Genomic DNA, 19,199 nt, shown 5'->3' with positions numbered 1-19,199 from the left:
TTGTGTGCCCTGCTTAGGGATTCCCAGAACCAAGCCCAGTCTGGCCTGTCACTTCTGAAGATGGCCCAGCAGGGTCCCTTGGTGGCAGGGGGTGCCAACTTGAATAAAATACTGGGGTGAGGGGGGCAGTGGCGTAGCGTGGATTGTCAGCACCCGGGGCAAGGCAAGTAATTTGCGCCCCCTAACCCGTGGATTTGCGCCCCCTAACCCGTGGATTTGCACCCCCTAACCCTAACCCCCAGATGTTGCGCCCGGTGCGGCCGGCCCCCCCTGCACCCCCCACGCTACGCCACTGGAGGGGGGCAGGTAAGCCCCACCCCACATAATTGATCCATGAAACTTTGCACAAATGCCATTGAAATGGCAACGCCCATCAACTGGGGGTGGGTGGGCGGTGGCTCCCTCAAATGTTTTTTTGGGGGGCTGAAGGTACCTCTGCCCCTAGGAGTTGGCTCCTCTGCTTGGGAAAATCCAGTCAGAACTGTCTCCTGCGACATTATAAGTGGCAAAGGCTCTCTCGCGTGGGGTCCTCGTCCCATCCGCCGGCTGTGAGGGACCCCCAACCCCACATCCGCCCGCCTTACAGCTCCTGCCACAAGTAGGGGAAGGAAGGAAGGATGGGAAAGGCTCTCTTCTTCTCTCCGACGAGTGGGAACGGCATCGATCTGCCCCTTCTCGCTCCGGAAGATTAGATAATGTAAACCAAACCCCGGCTCCTCGTCTTCGCACCCCGCCCTTTCCCGCCCCACCGAACGCAAAGCGCGCCAGGCCGGGGCGAGCGGCCAAGCCCACGAGCCGCTGCTGGTAATCCCCCCCTCAGCTAGCGGGCAGTGATGCCAGAGAGATGCAGCCCGACGGGCGGGCCGAGACGAGAAGTGCGCGAGGGAGGCTGCGCGCCCCGAGGAAACGGCGGGAAGCGAGCGAGCGGGCCGGGGTGGGGGTGGGTGGTTGGGAAGGGGGGCGAAATGAATATTTCAGGCGGAGTTTCTAATTAAAGAAACTCGGGCTGCTGGACCCCCCCCTTTCCTTCCTTCCTTCCCTCCCTCCCCCTCCCCCCCCCCTTGAGCCGGGACTGCTCGTTTTACGTCTGCGGGGAGGCAGCATAAGAAGGGACCGGGGCGGGGGAGCCGTGAGGGGAGAACTTCAGTGGCTGCGAGGCGACTCGAGGGGCTGCAGAGCGGGACTTGGGGGAGAGCCGGCCGTCCACCCACTTGCAAGTCGATACCGTCTGAGGCGGCGGCGGCGGCGGCGGCGGCCACCTCGCGGATACCCTATATAAGCCTCTATAAAAGCGCGGACATGGAGTAGGTGGCGGGAGAGCGGACGGCGTGCGCGCCGGGGAAAGGAGACAGAGCGCGGCGAGAGAAGCGAGGCTCCGGCCGGCGAGGGAGGGAGCCCCGTCACACACACCGCCTCAAAGGGCGAACGGAGGCAGGTAATGCTCCCGAGCGCTCAAGGAGCAGGAGACGACAGGGCGGACGCGCCCGGATGGCGGGAGCCACCGCGCGCCTCTCGCCAAATTCAGCCGCTCTCTGGCCAGAGGCGGCGGCGGCGCCGGGGTACTTGCGCTCGGGCACCTACGGAAGGTGTCGCTCGACTGGCTCGACTCGCCGGCACGGCCAGCCGATTCACTTGCTGAGCGGCGAGTGGAGCGAGGGGAGGGAGCCCGAGGCACCAAGCCGCCGCCCGGCAAGGAGGAGGGCCGAGCTGAGAGGGCTGTGGCGCCCCGCTCGCCCCCTTTGCCTCCCGAGTCTTTGCGCGCCGTCTTTCTCGCGGGTGGGGAAGGGAGGAGGAAGAGGAGAAGCCGAGCGCAGCAGCCGCGCTTGGAAAGGAGAGAAAGTCCTAGCCAAAGTTAAAACGCTTCGTTGAAATCGCCTTGATTTCGACGGGTGGAATCTCGGCTCTTCTCTTCGCGAAATCGACGGGGCTGAGAAGTGCAGAGACAGCCCTGGCTGGACCGAGCCGCCTTTTTCGAATGAATGGGTCGCTCTCAGCCAGCCAAATGTTCATACCTCTCTCTCGCTCTCTCCACGCCGGACTTGCTCAGCCTGGCTGCGGAGAGTCGCAGACCTCAGACAGCTGGGAGGCTCCAGGCTAGCGAAGGCTGCTCTTCCTCGAGCATCCGCAAGACACGTGGAGGAGGAGGAGGAAGGCGCGCTGGACATGGGAGGGCCGAAGGGCTTCCCAGACCCGCCGATGTGCCTGCGTAGGGTTTGGCGTCGGTGGAGAGAGGGGGTTTAGGCTGGGGGACCTGCGGCCCTCCGGATGTTGCACTCCAGCTCCTATTAGCCCCAGCCCACCGGTCAGGGATGATAGGTCGAGGGTTCAACAACATCTGGAGGACCACAAATTCCCACTCCGCTGGACCAGAGCATCTGAGCCTGCGCGCGTCGCTTTGGATTCTCTATGTATGGCCTCGGATGTAAGCATGTAACCACTTGATAAATTACTTGCCGAGCGAAGAGGGGAATCCCCGCCACATTTCCTCATCAGATTAGGGGGAGCAAAGAAGCGGCCAAGTTCTTCTCGGATCGAGGCATCCTGCTAGCTAGCCAAGCGCGTAGGGAGCGAGTAGACTTGATAGACAGCCGTCACTTGCGCGGCCCCCCCCCCCTGCAGAATGCCGTGAAAGCTTGCCAAACTTTTCCAGGCAAGACTCTATTTACCTGCCTGGCATTTTGCACTTGCTTCCCCCCTCCCTCGGGCTGCCTCTCCTTACGCAAAAACAGGTTTCCAAATTTCCAAAAGGAAAAGAGGAGGGGGGAAGGGGGGGCGGAATCCCTCAGGTCCTTTGCTTCCGCTAGAGTTTGCTTTTCATATAAAGCCATGCCGATCTCCAATAGGAAGCAGGGGGGGTCAAGCAAGGCTGTGGGGCAGGCTGCTGAGTTGGGAGAGGCGGGGTGCCTTTGGTGCGAGGCGGGCGGGAGGAACCCGTGCGGTCCCAGTTGCTGGACTTCATCTCCCATCACCCCCTGACCATTGGACATGCTGTCTGTGACTGATGGGAGTTGGAATCTGACAGCATCTCGAGGGTCCACGCTGGACCTCATCTCCGGAGTAAAGTGGCATCAGCAGTGGCGTCTCAAGGCGCCCTTTCACCACTCGGTGGCACTGCCTCTGGCTGAGAAGCATTGATTCCCGCTCTTGGGGCTTCCCAGTTAAGCGAGAGGGGTGAGTAAGCCCTTCCCCTCGTGCAAGGCTCCCTCGCGTGCCAAACAAGCAAGGAGGAGTTTCATCGCTGGAGCTCAGGTCCTGCTTTGGAAGCCGTGCGCTCAGAAGGGTGTCTTCTGCCAAGCTGATCTGAGCACTCCAGAAAGCAGCTCCTCTGCAAATAAATCTCTCCTAGCCCTCTGCTGCTTGTGGACTCAATGAGGGATAGGGCCATGCTTCTTCCTTGTTTTCTAAGCGAAAAGTTTATTGATTGATCTCCAAGTCCCACCCACTGCTTTTAAAACCCAAACAAAACCCAAACACCATGTGTTAAAAGTATTCGATATCCATCTTCCTGTCCTAAGCAAGCGCTCTTTAACTCCGTGGCACCAAGAGCAAGGGCAGTGAGTTCAGGACCAAGCGAGTGAGGCGCGAATGCCGCTGGGGAATTCTATTGCCTTCTTCTTGCTACTAGATCCTACTTGGCTAAAGAGCAGAGAGAGCTGCCAGCTGATTATCTAGGTCCTCCCCCTCTTTTAAGTAAAAGAGAGAGAGGGAGAGAAGGCAGAGGTTAGAAAATCTGGGCACTCTCAACTTGAAGGAAGAATAATTGCTTTCACTTGCCACTCACTGTTCGCGTAGATGTGACACCTGGCAGTGACACTTATCTCCCCTCCACAGCTGGTTTCAGGGAGTGGACTCGGAAAGTGGCTCCATCTATCTCTCGTTTGACCTCGGAAGCGCCATGGGCAGATTCTTGAGATCTCCTGCGTTGGTGGGGCTGGTGCTGGCGATGCTTTCAGCGGGACATTGCGAAGAGAGACCCGAATCTAGCGCAGGGCTGAAGGAAAGGCAGAACCTCTTAAACCTGATCATGGAGATCATTCAGGAACTGAAAAAATACCACCTGGAGGAGGACGAGGAGAACGGGGTTCAGTACAAACAAGACTATCTTTTGGACCGGAGAAGGGAAGTAGTACCCGATTATGGATCTTACTCAGAAGAACAGAGAGTTGGTAAGTCAAATAATACTACATTGTGTTAGAGGAGACACTGCAACCTGTTACGTTCATTTTTCTTTTTGCGTTAAACTTTACAAAACGGGGAGCTCGGTCATCAAGCTGCCAGTTTGCATCTGAGAAATCTCGGGGGTGGGGGGAGGCTTGCAAATTGCTCCAGTCCTTAATTGTGCAGCGGATTCCTCAATAACCGCTCTGAAGGCAAACGCCGGACGGACTAGCAAAGCTCCCCTCGCGTTGAACGAGGAATAACCATGCTACGCCCTCCTTCAGCGATCGATGGCGCTGAAGAGCAAATTAATAGGTTGAAATCCGAGAAGCATCATCTAAAGGAGATCACTTTGCGATGTATGTGCTCCGAGGCTCGCTAACAGTTCCTTGTCTGATACTCTAGTCTAGTCAATTGCAAATCTGAAACTCTGTTTCTTTTTAAAAGTTTTCCATAGTTCGAGGGTTCCCGCCCCAATAGACTGGTTTGCATCAGTATAAGGCAACTTCGTGTGCAAATCTACAATTGATTACTGCTAGTCACTCGGATACCTCCCACAGGTTTTCTGCTTCTTGAAAGTTTCTTTTTTTCTAGATTTTATTTTGAAGGTTAAGCAAATTTAAATTGCATTGATTTTAATAGATGAGTGAAGTAGTTACAGTATACAGTTCTGTATAAGGGGCCTGAAAAGCACAGGGCTGTGACAATATACTGATGAGGAGAAATTTAGACCAAAGCAGGAAAAATATAATTACAAGTGCAAAGTATTGTATTGAAGAATGTTCTAAACAGTTGGCTGCAGGCGAGTTTTTGGTTGACACCTGGAAACCTCCCTTAGCAACTAAATTGCATTGGTTGAATGAATATTTTTCAGTTTCTCATATGCAATGTGTTTTTTTAAGTTATCTGAGGAAGATCTTTGAAGCAGGTCTGCTATCAGCTGTTTAGAGCAGTCTTCAGTACAACAATGTTTGAGCTATGCTATTGTTTGCAAGCTTCGCGGAAATGAACACTTTGCAACTGCAATGATATTTTGTCATTTTCTGTAAACTTCTTATTAAGGCTACTTGTAGTCATACCTTGAAAGAGTAGCATGGCAGGTTTTTCGGCTGCAATGCAAGCTGTACTCCACTCCTCATGCTTTATCAACCAGAAAACAACCTCCAGCTTGCAAGCACCCTTCCCTGGCTTTGAGACAGCCAACTTTTTTTTTTTTAGTCCCCTCTAGGTATCCAACTTGTTTATTTGCTGTGGTTGTATATTGTTTAACTTTGAAATCTGATCAGATTGGGGAGATAGCTTTGTGACTGGCACAAGGGCGAACCAATCAGCATTACACATAGTCCAGCCCTTAAGAGGGAGGTGCTTCATGATTGATACAAGGGCCAGCCCATCAGTGCTGTCCAAAACTGATTTCAGCTCCAAACCAAAGCAGCAGCTATCCCGCCCCAATTCTCCAAACAAGGCTGTGTATATACATACGGTATGCAGAAAATGTGGCAGCATACTCATTGCTGAAATGTAAGCAGTTCTCTCTCTTTCCTGCTACTCTTCAGAAATCAACGATAGTGCTTGTACTGGCTGGGTTTGTCTCTGTTATGTATTGAGAAATGCTATAATTATATTTCTATGCCTGTGTTTTTGACATGTTTCTGGAAAGATGTTTCTGGAAAGAAGTCTTACCAATGGCAAATTTTCAGTTTAAGAACTGTCTGTTTCCTGGACCAGAAATCAGAACTAGTTGCAGGCTAAAAAAATAGCCAATTTTAGTCGTGCTTATATCACTGGAACTTTAATTCTTTAAAATCATACTATTTAGCTTAACTGGCCATTAGTTACTCTGAAACAGCATTTCTTTTTGGGGTTTAATTCTGCTGTAAATTATTTCAGAAATTTGGCTTTAGACTATTAGACTACAATTCTGTGTGTACTTTCCTGGGGGTAAGCGCCATTGAATTCACAGGATTGCACTGTCAAATCTTATGTATAATAATAAAAGATTTGCAGACTACACTTGCAAGTCCCTTGAAAATGGGAATTTAGGCTTATCATAAATACTTGTCAATTAGAGCAAATATAGTTGATCTGCTGGGTCCTGTTTGAGTAGTACTTAATCACATATTATATTGCTTAGGAGGCACCTTAGAGGAATGGGGAAGATTTAGACCACACCCCATGGGTGGCACTGAATTGCTCCCCCTCTGCAAGTAAATGGCTATAAAGCACGACAGGAAAAGAAAAGGGGAGATTCTAAAAGCCTGAAAAAAGTTATATACTGAAAAACACCCAAAATTCTGATGCATCTAGAACTTGGGAGGTTTTCCTTGAAAGAGTAATTGTTGTTGACAAAGTGAGAGTTCCTACAGAGAGTTCTCAATAAACACAGTACTCAAGTATACCATTGCTACTGAGCAACAATAACCAGGCAGTGGGCACTAAAATTTTCAGAAAGTGAAATTTCACTTGCAAGGGTTCCACATGCCTTTGTAGATTCAATCTATCTGTAGTTATTCTAATACAAAAACAACAATCTTTATTACAGTCCAGAGACCCAACAGTTATTCTAATAAGATACAGATCCTTCCTTCCGCTCCTGTCAGCCACTATAATATGCTAATGTCAGCTAATGTTTAATAGGATTTGCATCAAGATCTAAACAAGCTCATTTCAAAGTAAATTCTCAAAGTAATAAGGTTGCTTGGGATTGCAGCTTTGGGTTGTATACAATACTGTGCATTCGCTGACTTAAAATGCTGAGTTACTTTATAAATTTCCACAATTTTGCACAATATATGCATAATATACACAATTCAGCTAGTCACAGGAAAAGCAAGGAACTTTGCAAGACCCTGAAATCTAGGTCAGGTACCAGGCTTGAGTGACCCATCAGTGCTGTTGATGGACAGCCATGGTGCTGATGCAGATTCCCTGCCTTGTGCTCCGATTGGGTCCTTCTGGCACCGGTGCCTATTGGCCCACCCCTGTGGGCTTACCCAACAGACCAACACTCTTACTTGGGGAGCAAAAGTGGCTACTAGTTTGAATTTGTGCCTGGTGGTCACCATTTAAAATTCCCTACACCGCAACGCTCCAGAGCACCTGGCAAATTCTGCACCATTGCATTATGAGAAATATAAAATGGCAGCTGTCCAGTACTGATCAGAATCAAACAAATACCCACCTCTCCTAGGAAACCCACCATCACCAATACAATCGCTTAAGTGGCATTGGCACTAATCTGTGACATGTACTGCAGGAGGTCCAGGCAAGGTAAACTGGTCTCCCCAAAGTGTATAAGCCCCAGTATCTCCCCAAGAGTGCTGGATGTTGACTTGTTAATTGAATCTGTTAGTTGAATCCGGCCTATTATGTAGAAGAAGCCTGTAAAATTATAGGATTTATTGCTTATTGTGCTGGATATAGGTCAGAGCGTTGGTCTCCCTGCTACATGGAAAACACCCCTTCACACAGTAAACTGGCACATCAAGAACAGTCATCTAAATTTCTCCCTGTACAAGATTTTCTTTTTCTTTTGGCATGCGGGCGGATGAATTGTTTTAAATATATATATAAAGAGAGGAGCACTCAAAAATATGACTCCAGCTGCAGTTTGAAATCATAGAATCCATCACAGACTGCATCAGCCTTCCCTAACATGGTGCTATTCATGTTTTGGACAACTTTCGTGAGGAATGTGTTAGAAACAGATTCACACTGAAAACCTGCTTAACTAACGGCTTGAGCTTGATGTAGAACCACTGTGCAGCACTTAACTGGAGCACAACAGCTGAAGTAGAACCTGTTCTAATCAAAATAAAACTGTGCTGAAGCAACTTGCCAACTTCTGAAAGGCTTCCCCCCAGCAGTTTCGCTATCATTGCAAGGAACTACTAGCCAGAACTCTACCTATCAATCCTCTAATGCCTGACTGTCCCCTGAGGGACTTTTGAAAGAAGCATTTAAGGTGGTGCATGACACAATTAGGTCAAATATTATAAGGTCAATTCAACTGAGCTTGACTATGCTTAGAAGTACTGTAAATAAATGGTGAATTTCGAGAATGTCTAAAACTTACCAGTGAATCAGATCTGGTTGGAAGTAGTTCTGACTTTAAATGCAATAAAGAGGTCCCAGGAGAATTCAAAGGCCACTTAGGCATTCATTTATGGTAAAAAAAAGACAAGTGTAGCATTTCATGTGCAATCAACACGGATGTCTTAATGTAAGTAACAAAAAGCAATAAAATGTGACAGTAAATCAAGGAGACAGCCACAAGGAGCTAAAGAGGATTTCAACGAACTAGTTGCATTCCCCTCCATTTAATACAGGATGTGGGAAAGCAAACCACATGAGTAAGAAGCAAGTAAATTATGTTGTCCTCCCTTACAATACTGTGGTTACATTTCCTGAAAATATGCTCCTATTCAGTCAGTTTCTCAGACCGTGCTTGATGAATATTTGTCCTGGATAACAAAATGCAATTATTTGAGAGGAATTGAGCTTAGGAACTAAATAGGACACTGCAGATTCTGTTATGCCAAACTCCAGGTTCTTCATTATGGGTGTCTATACCTTTGTATCAGTAAGTGTACAGTCATACCTCGGGTTACAGATGCTTCAGGTTGCATGTTTTCGGGTTGCGCACTGCGCCGAACCCGGAAGTACTGGAATGGGTTACTTTCAGGTTTCGGTGCTTGCACATGCACAGAAGCCCCAAATTGTGACCTGCGCATGCGCAGACTGTGGGTCTGTGGGTTGTTCGCTATGGGTTGCAAACACGCCTCCCGCACAGATCACGTTCACAACCCTGTATGTGTAAAACCCCATGATGCAAATTTCTTTGTTAACATAAACATGGAGCAACAGCTGGTCTCTGACATGTCAGCAGATTTGCATGTTTTACTGACACTCCTATTAATCATCACATACCCAAGCAGTGGCACCTGTGTTTCAACAGCTCAACTCAGATGCACAAACATGGTGCAGTCTGAATGTCTAGAAAGGTGACTCGGAAACTACAACTAGTCCAGAATGCGGCATCTAGACTGATGACAGGGAGTGGCCGCCAGGACCATATCACATGGGTCCTAAAGGATCTTCATTGGCTCCCAGTATGTTTCCGAGCACAATTCCAAGTGTTGGTGCAGACCTTTAAAGCCCTACATGGTCTCAGCCCTGTACACCTGAGGGAGCGTCTCCACTTCCACTGTCTAGCTCCAAGGACCATCTGGCAGTTCCCTCACTGCAAGAATGAAGTTACAGGGAACGAGGCGGAAGGCCTTCTCAGTAGTGGCACTCGCCCTGTGGAACTCCCTCCTGTCAGATGTCAAACAGATAAACAACTATATGATTTTTTAGAACACATCTGAAGGCAGCCCGGTATAGGGAAGTTTTAAATATTTGGTGTTTTATTGTGGTTTTATATTCTGCTGCCCAGATTGGCTGGGGCAACCCAGTCAGATGGGTGGAAGAATGATAATGATAATGATAATACTGTATTAGGTGTTATGCAAACTAACAAAAGATGTTCATGGACTTGGAATGTGTAGGGCACATTCCTATTGTTCAGTTAAGGTGTCCTGTTTCCTCCCCCAATTACATCAGAAGAGCTAAGCCAGGAGCAGCTAGAAGAGCCATGGCATTCTTTCTTGTGAAGAAAGAGATGGGCAGCCAGAGTGCAATCCAATGGTACCACTAAATCTCTTAAAACTTGTACATACAAGAGCTGCCTAGAAGCAAGAAACATTTACATTTGGAGTAGGACAGAAGCTGACTGGTTTTGCTCAAAAGCCATCCCACTTGATTTCAATGGCACTTGCTCCCCAGAATTGTGAACAAAATTAAATTCAATCCCAGCTGTCTTTAACTCAAAATATTACTGATTTTAGTAGGTGTTAAATGCTATTAACACTTGGCTAGGTGTATCAAGGTGGGTGTTTTTTTTAGAAAATGAGAATTTTACAAAGGGCAAATAATGAGCCTACAATTGGTTTTTAAGATCCATGAAAATGCCACTGCCTTTTTCATCCAGTTTAACATCTTAAAATGAAAAACCTCTGGAAGCTAAATGTAATAATAAAATAATAATAATAATAATAATAATAATAATAATAATAATAATAATAATAATAATTTATTATTTATACCCCTGTATATAAATGTACAGAACATGAATGATGATTCTGTTACAATGTCCTTCATTCCTTTTAACAGAAATAGTTCCTAGAGATCTGAGAATGAAAGACAAGTTTTTAAACCATTTAACAGGTAAGCAGAATTTAACATTCTATCATGGTACTTTTGTCTGTAATTATCCTCATATGGTACTAATTCAACTGATCCGCTAATTCTTTTCTCCCCCAGGTCATCTTTATTTTGGTCCAAAATGCACTAAACACTTTCATAGACTTTACCATCATACAAGAGACTGCACCATTCCTGCATGTAAGTGCTATCACCCAAAAATCCATTGCCAGACATTTAATTTAGTTGCATTTAATAAAGAGCTGTCTTCCAATGCAATTATTATTCGGTTTATTTAAGGAGTTTGTGGAATTACAGTAATTAAAGAGACTGCTGTATAGTGAGACTCAAATGTCAATATTCAGTGATGTACTCAACTCGCTTTTACACAAGAGTATATGCACTGAAGCAATGGACATAAGCTAGTCATGGTTATTAATTTCAGTGGGTTGAAGATAGTTCAGTGGGTTGAAGATAGTTGAAGATAACCAGCAGTACCTATAAATGTGAACTATGAGTTTCATCTTAAATTTCTTAAGCATAGGGCAACATCCAGCATCATGTGAGCAGACGTCTCCCTACAAATCTGCTTCATAGGGTCTTCCAACCACCCAGGGCAGATGTTGGGAGTTTGCAAGTGGGAGAACCCATTCTGTCAACAGCAGTCATTCTGCTGGTAGACAGACACTGTTGGATTTCACCCACAGAGTTGCAACCCACAGAACAATATTTTAAGTGCTATTGCTGTGACTCCTGCAAGAGGTCTCATGGCTTTAACTATCAACTTAAAACATACTTTCCGCAGGCAGCTCAAATTTGTATGCCAATTATCTGTCAACTCCTTTGCCTTTGGTTTGCAATATAGTAACTTGGAACTTAATAGTACATCAGATAACAGACATTAAAGAATAAAATCTGGGTTTGCAACACTGGGATATATATATATATATATATATATATATATATATATATATAGAGAGAGAGAGAGAGAGAGAGAGAGAGAGAGAGAGAGAGGGATGCACAAGCAGTTAAGAAGTTGTTTAACTGGCAGAAGTCACAGCTGACAGCAATGCCACACTTATTAAAATGATGCATTTCCTTACATTCCAGGGATTGCCCAAAGCCAAAATCGCATATAGTCAAAACACACTGGATTCAATGGTGGGTGGGATTGCCAAAGTCATTTCTCCAAGAGCCCTGGCCCCTTTTTATTTTTCGTCATGCATGTAAAGCTGAATGTGCACAAGTTAAATGCCTGTAAATTGCGGGCTTACTGTACACCCATAATCCAAGAGCCTAAGAATGATAACTATGACTCTTAACTATTGCGTTTGGGTTCTCCCCCCCCCCAACCTATGCACACCATTTTGGGGGAAAATATATTATATAGTTATGAGGCAGCACTAATTGAACAGTTCCCATCCATCTGGTTTTACCCTGTTGCACATCACTGCTTGGGCTGCTGATTAGTTTCTCAACAGATAGCTGATAGATTATATGAGTGTGATATAGGGAGGAGTACTTAATGGTGCATCTTTAATGTCTGTTCCCCCAGTAGCCTTAGCCTGACTTGGCAGCCATTTAAATACCTTGACTCACATTTTGATTGTTTATTCTTGGCAACTGTGCATAAAAAAACTACTTGCATGTGCAAGTCAGACACATGTCATTTGCTGTGTTAGAGAAAATTACTAATTCTACTGCCAATCACAGAAGAATTAATTCCCTTACTAGATTAACTATGTTTTTGTAGTATCCAAAAACCGTAACAGCGGGGCTTTTACACACACATTAATGTTTTGGCCTTCAAAGTAGGTTGCAGAACGATTTAAGTCAAATGTGAAGGCTCCCAAAATAGTTTCTTTTCAGGCTGTAGCTCACATAAAATTGATTACCTGAATGAATTTTGCAGGTATACATCTTTCATAAGCTTAGTAGTTTGATAAGCAGCCTAAAAGTTTGATCCTTGCCATTAGATTTTACGAAGTCTAGAGGTTTCACAAATTGCTCACCTTAAGACAGTAATATGAACAAGCCCTTTCTCTGCACATGCAAGGCTCTAATTAACCAGTTTTCCATTTCATACTATGCTCACCAACTTTGGAACAAGTCATGATATTAAGCCATGGTTTGAAGCTGAGATACTATCCTAGCTCAGATGAAATGAGAAACTGCAGTTAACTGAAGACTTTCTGATTGGCTTGCTCACATCAGAAATGGAGGAGCAAAGGGCCCGTATGCATAGATCAAATCCTTGCTCATATCTTGATTTATTAACCTAGAGATATGATTATCTTACTGTGAACATTTCATTGTCCCATATTCAAGCTTTCCACCAAGTGTACATGTTATATGAGCTGGGACCAATCCTGACAGATGTATATACAGTAGCAGATACAAGTTGGCAATATTCACATTATTACATTTTTGTACACACAACTAAAATGTAATCTGTGGCTCAAATAAAGGGCAAGAAATTCAAACTGAAGATGAACAGTGCTCTAGTTTTTATCCCCTTCGAGTTTTCAGCTTCAGATTATTATCAGTCTTTGCTAGTTCATTGTAGTAGAAAATGAGAATTTTCATTTTATGGAACGAACACCACAATTTTATTTGCTATCCTGCATACCTAAGCTGTCCAGGCATGCATTGCAGCTATTTCTCCTGTGCATGTTCATAGCCATGGGAGCGAGCTGTTTACATGTTCAAGTCTGTTTCTTCTTGAGAGGTGCTTTCTTCCAGGCCAGTCAGCATAGCATTATACATGCAAAAGCATATAAAATCCCTTTAAAAACTAAAAAAAATCTCATTTATACAGCCAGATTTCTAAGCAAAGAATTCAAACTTATAACTTAAAAATAAATGGTTTCAAAATGAATTGCAACAGGCTTGCAGTTCCTTGTATAACCTTACGATAAGGAACTTAAAAATCAAACCCTCAAGTTATACCGGGTTGTTTGTTAACTTCTATTTATGATCTTTTCACTAGACTATAAAAGATGTGCCAGGCTTCTTACTCGGTTGGCAGTAAGTCCAATGTGCACGGAAGGATAAGGTAAGCTTTTTGAAAGGACCAATTGCACACTGCCTGTATATGCATAGCAACATCACCATTGTGGATTTGATACAATTAATGAGCATTGCGCAATAGCTCTTTGGAGAAGGTATTCCCCTGTCAGAGAGAATGACACAGCACCCTTCACTCGGCAAAATACCAGCCATAAATAAAAGGATACCCCCTACCGGAAAGCAGCATAAAGACTCTCAGACATCAAGGGTGAATTCATAGCTGTATGCAGTTAGCAGATAGTGAAACAAAGCACCTCCATGCACAGCTAATTTTCAGGGGCTGAGTCAGCATCCGTTTCTATGTATTGACACTGGGTCTCTATTTAAAGTTACAGGTTGATTATGCCATATTTGAATGCAGCTTAAAAATATACATGTAGGAGTGATTAATCTATCTATAATACAGTTATAATGTAGTTGAAGCATGAACAAACGTTATGTGCATTCAGCTGAATCTGTCTCCAAAACTGCACATTTATATTTCACTGAAATACCAACTTAACAACAGTAAGCAATATCAAGAATCAAAACCAATTCATTTCTCTTGGAATCAACACTGAGATTGAGATCCTTTTCAGCCCTTGTGGTCAGGGATGATGGGAATTGTAGTCCCAAAACATCTGGAGGGCCGAGTTTGGGGGTGCCTGTCATATAAGAATGATTGTCACAAGTAGGGAAATCAGTGTATTTAAGAAGAAGTAAAAATATAGCGTAGGCCTTGGAGTATCCAAGAGCTGGTCTCATGAACTGTGAAGGCTTTATCTCACTTACCTAAATCCCTATCCCTTGACAGCAAATGGTAACCGACCAAGAGTTTTGTATGCCAGATTGTGCAGCAAAAACAAAGGTGAAATATTTTGCTCACTTGAAAACCGAGAAACTAATATTTTGTGGTGGACGGTGTTGTCTTGTCTTTGCTTCAGATGTTACTACTATCAAGGGAAAAAGCTATTATCAAGAACCAAGAGAAGTGCCTTGGAAACCAACAGGGAAATTGAACTTACCATCTTTGTAACATATTCCATTGTGAACAAGAGATTTATTTTTGCAAGTTGATAGACTACTTCCCATAAAATCTTTAAAACATGTGTTTTCTATTCTGTCACCACTGTTTACAGATACACATTTTTTTCTGGTAGTTTTTCTACCATAACAATTTAAAATGTTTCATACTTTAAGGCCACCCTATATCAGAAGTGTTGCATTGCCAAAAAATTCAGTGAATTATCAGCCTCCCAAGTAAGAACATGTTTCATTTAGAGACGTCATGGGACACTTTCAAGGAAGCCTTCCTGTGGAGAAGGTTACCTTTCTTGCTTATGGAATTCAAAGTGTTTGGTTACAAATGTTTCATAAATCTGTTATGGTGTACTCTTACTGAGTACAAACTGCATGCCATGTGGAAGAGACAAACATGTTTTAAGTAAAACTTGGATTCTGCATCCACTAAAATGCCATCTGTTTCCTGTACAATAGAGGTATGAACATTCCAGCTAAATGTGCAATATGTAAATACTGTAAATAACATACATAATAAAGTGTTGGGTTTATAACTTGGCTCTTCATCATTCTTTTTCTTCCTACTTGTAGTACTTAATGTGGGAAAGAACTGCACTACACCAAAGACATCAAATTCCTTTCCAAAGTGGGGATGTTTCATGTGATGAGAACATGATGGGAACATGCCCCGAGGTGGGCTTCATGTGGGCTAACAGCATCCTTGCAAACTGTTCATTCAGAATGGTAACCCACCCATGACTCTACTTGCCTGTGCAACCACCTTTCCCATCCTGCCAAATCACCATTATCAGGGCTTCTTAAAATATCCATCTCTATCCAATTCAATACTGTAGCTATAATTAATGGAAGTAAGGTAAATGTTGCTCTTGTCCCTCCCCTCTAAGTGTTGCCTTGGGGCCCAGTCAATATGAAACATTCAGTTCCATATACCTGCAACATCTGAAGGTTTTCCCCTTAAATGGAAGTTTGAAAGCAACTACAGAAAAGTGTTCCATGTGTATCAGGATCAGAGATTCAGATGTTCACTTGTATTTCATGCAGGTTTAAAAAAACAACAACCAAGGTGTATTCAAAGTAATTAGCTACATTATAAAACCAAAGCAATGAAAACATTACAAGGATCAATGCAGCTAAGCTGATCTTTTCCCTATTTTATTTGCTCTTGTATTTTCAAGTCAATTGGTATGACAGTTAACTTTAGTATGGCTGTAAATTTTACAGGAATAAAACTTAACATTTTTATTAAAACAAAAATATATTCCTAGCAGCACTTGAGCATAGCCTATTAAAATAAATTATAGCTATTTGCCTCTGAATTTCCTATGACATTTTAAATCAATAGCTATGGAGTTTTGCATGCAATGAAATTCAGCTCTGGGTGCATTTTAAATCCAGCAGGGTTGTTATTTGGGGGGAATGGGAAAGGTACCCAAAATATGGATCTAATCTCGAAGACCACTATTTCTGCTTTAAAGAAAAAAATTTAAAAAATTGTCCAGTAGCTACTGGACAATTTTTTAATTTATTTCGACTGCATCAGACCAACACGGCTACCTACCTGAATCTAGATGCTTTAAAGAAAGTTTGCCCTCAACATTCAGTAAACGTGTAATATTTTCTAGTAGCACCTCCCTGCCCATGCTAGTCCTTAACCAGGGACATGCCAGTCCAGCAGCATCAACAGGATGTGCCTTCTCCACATGAGGTCCAGAGGGTGGCAACATGAGAACTGGCCTTTTCTGCAGTGGTTCCCTGTTTGTGGAATGATCTCCCCAGGGAGGTTTGTCTGGCGCCTTCTTTATATATCTTTAAGTGCCAGGCGAAAAACGTTCCTCTTCAATCAGGCCTTTGGCTGTTTAATATTCCACAGCCTTTTAAATGTGTCTGTGGGAGGGGGGTATTGTTTTGCTGTTTCTAACTATTTATTTGTGTTTTAATCTCACGAACAGCCCTGAAATCTTATGATGGCGGGTGGTATATAAACCTAATAAATAAGATAAACTAATAAATAAATATTGCAAATGTGCTTGGGACACGAGAAGCAGTAGGCGAGAGGAGAAATGTTAATGTCTTAATGTGTACACACAGTGCAAAATACTCCAATAACAACTGTTTATAGCAACACTCAGCCAAAGGAATTATTATGACAACTTCCTATTTTCTTGTCTGCAGCTTGTATTTATTAATTCTGCTAAGTGGGAAGATAAAGATCTTGGGAAAAATTTTTTATAATTGGCTGTTTAAAAGATAAGACCATGCATTATTACGCTGCAGGGCTTGACACCAAGCAGTAGACCAGGAATAGCTCACACATTCAACTATTTACAAATAGACATTTATTCATGTCAACGCCCTTCAGCATGTGCTTCATGTTATATGTTGAGCTATTTATTACCCGGAGGAGTTTTGCACTCAGTAGTGTCCTTTACTAATAGCAGTAAAGCACATTTGTGGCACGCTATGAATTTTGCTGTTTGCTTCTGGGTAGCAGCAGCTTTTCTTTGGCTCAGTTTTGAAGCAGCAATAATGAAATGCTCTTCCAAGAAAGGGAGGTGGGGCAAGAGAGAAGCTAAGCAATGCCAACTCGGGAGTCACGTATTGTCATCATGCCGAGACATTTTAAGGAATAGGCTGGGATCAAGGATTTAGTGATCTTTTCAAATCCCATGGTCTATCTAGCTCTTCTAAGCCAAGTTGCAATCAACTCAGGGAAAGGTATGGCACCACATAAAAGGATTCTACCCATGTGCTCTCTGTACTGCTCTGCTTCGTGAGGAACTGAACCTCAAAGAGGTGATAAGAAGGTAAAGGTCCCATGGACGGTTAAGTCCAGTCAAAGGCGACTATGGGGTTGTGGCGCTCATCTCGCTTTCAGGCAGAGGGAGCCGGCGTTTGTCCACAGAGTTTTCTGGGTCAAGTGGCCAGCATGACTAAACCGCTACTGGCACACAGAGGACTGTGATGAGTGCCAAAGTGCATGGAAACACCATTTACCTTCCCGCCGCAGTGGTACCTATTTATCTACTTGCACTGGCATGCTTTCGAACCGGCACAGTCATGAAAGACAGCTTATTTACAAGAAAGGAGATGGGAGAAGAGTAGTAAAAGCATCCTTTAAACAATTTAGGAAGAGAAGCTCCGAGGAGTATCAGTAACTGGTGAAGCGACTTGAAAGCAAACCAGCAAGGAGGATGTGTTTGATATGATGGGAAAGAAAAAACATGATGGAGGCACATAGAAGTTCCAGCATGAGGATATTCAGGAAAGGCATCACAGCTATAAGAGACAGGAGGGTGTAGGCACTAAACATATATCACTTTTTAAAAAGTGGCAAATGTGGTTATGATCTACAGAATGTTTACCAGTGGCTGGGGAAACCCAGCCAGATGGGCGGTGTAAAATTATAATGATTATGATTACCATGATAATGTTAAATGAAAATGTCAAAAGGAAATCTCGCTTATAGACCTGTAAGGGAATGCCCATGAAGCAGAAGAGAGCAGTCCTAGTTCTCAATGAGGCAATTACTGGCCTTTTAACTCTTCTCTTCAGACATTTCTCATCTATAGCCAGGGCTGTGTATGTTGTTGTTGTTGTTTAGTCGTGTCCGACTCTTCGTGACCCCATGGACCAGAGCACGCCAGGCACTCCTGTCTTCCACTGCCTCCCGCAGTTTGGTCAAACTCATGTTAGTAGCTTCGAGAACACTGTCCAAGCATCTCGTCCTCTGTCGTCCCCTTCTCCTTGTGCCCTCCATCTTTCCCACCATCAGGGTCTTTTCCAGGGAGTCTTCTCTTCTCATGAGGTGGCCAAAGTATTGGAGCCTCAGCTTCAGGATCTGTCCTTCCAGTAAGCGCTCAGGGCTGATTTCCTTAAGAATGGATAGGTTTGATCTTCTTGCAGTCTATGGGACTCTCAAGAGTCTCCTCTAGACCATAATTCAAAAGCAGGGCTGTGTATACTTATGATTAAAAAGAAGGTAATGCCTAAATTCTGTTGTGTGGAAATTAACACAGTTGTAATTTGTATATGTTAGGGCAAGTGAAGAATATTTAATTAATTTACTCGGCTTCTGTTAGTACACATGATCTGCAAATAACACTTTGTGCCATGCACACTGCTCCAAGACTTCACAAGGCTGTATTTATCCTCTTTCAAGCATCATCTCAGCAGCTACTAAAGGCTAGATTTTGTTTGAATAATTAGAAAAAAAGAGAGACCAAGACTCTAGGTGACTGTACTATGCATCAAGACACCACACAATGAACTTATTCTGTGGTTATGCAGACTTGTGAAATTCATACAGCTCAACAACTCTATATGGCTGTAAGTCTCTCTCTCTTTCAAATCACAAATAATGGAAAAAGTAAAGAGAGACTGTTTTGTTAAGTCTTCAGTTCTTAATCATGTGACAAAATATCCAAAAGATACTTCTAAGAAATATGTTTAAGGTTAGAAAGTACCATACATACAAGTAGCAATGGAAAACAGACATAGGTGTATCATATTTAGAGTACGCATACAGGAATTCTTTTACATATTATGTGGAATATGTATACCAAGAATCACACACATTTATTTTGTCAGAACTGGATGCTTCCCCTCTTATATAGATGCTTGATCAAGGTCAATATTAATTTTATAAGCCTACCATTTCTCAAGTACAAGGTGCAGTGCACATCATGAAATTAAGTATGCTAAAAAAGGAC

General features: G+C 43.8%; 1 protein-coding gene across 2 annotated transcripts; it reads left to right on the top strand.

The window, feature by feature from the left end:
• The first annotated feature begins 1,119 nt into the window (after window positions 1-1,119).
• ALKAL2 (ALK and LTK ligand 2) lies at window positions 1,120-15,023 on the top strand. Of its 2 annotated transcripts, XM_081189274.1 has the most exons (6): window positions 1,120-1,435; window positions 3,832-4,166; window positions 10,372-10,425; window positions 10,522-10,602; window positions 13,391-13,456; window positions 14,394-15,023. In XM_081189274.1, exons 2-5 carry the CDS (start codon window positions 3,896-3,898, stop codon window positions 13,453-13,455), a joined length of 471 nt encoding a protein of 156 aa, XP_081045400.1. In that variant the 5' UTR covers window positions 1,120-1,435; window positions 3,832-3,895; the 3' UTR covers window position 13,456; window positions 14,394-15,023. The 2 variants fall into 2 exon arrangements, with proteins under 2 accessions (XP_081045400.1, XP_081045401.1); XM_081189275.1 differs by lacking the exon at window positions 1,120-1,435 and having other exon boundaries at window positions 3,448-4,166.
• The last annotated feature ends 4,176 nt before the right edge of the window (window positions 15,024-19,199 follow it).

This window comes from Podarcis bocagei (genome assembly GCF_964188305.1).
Source record: "Podarcis bocagei genome assembly, chromosome: 3".
In the NCBI taxonomy this organism is placed as follows: Eukaryota; Metazoa; Chordata; class Lepidosauria; order Squamata; family Lacertidae; genus Podarcis; species Podarcis bocagei.
Note: the sequence above shows the minus strand (reverse complement) of the source record. Positions and strands in the feature narration are given on the sequence as shown.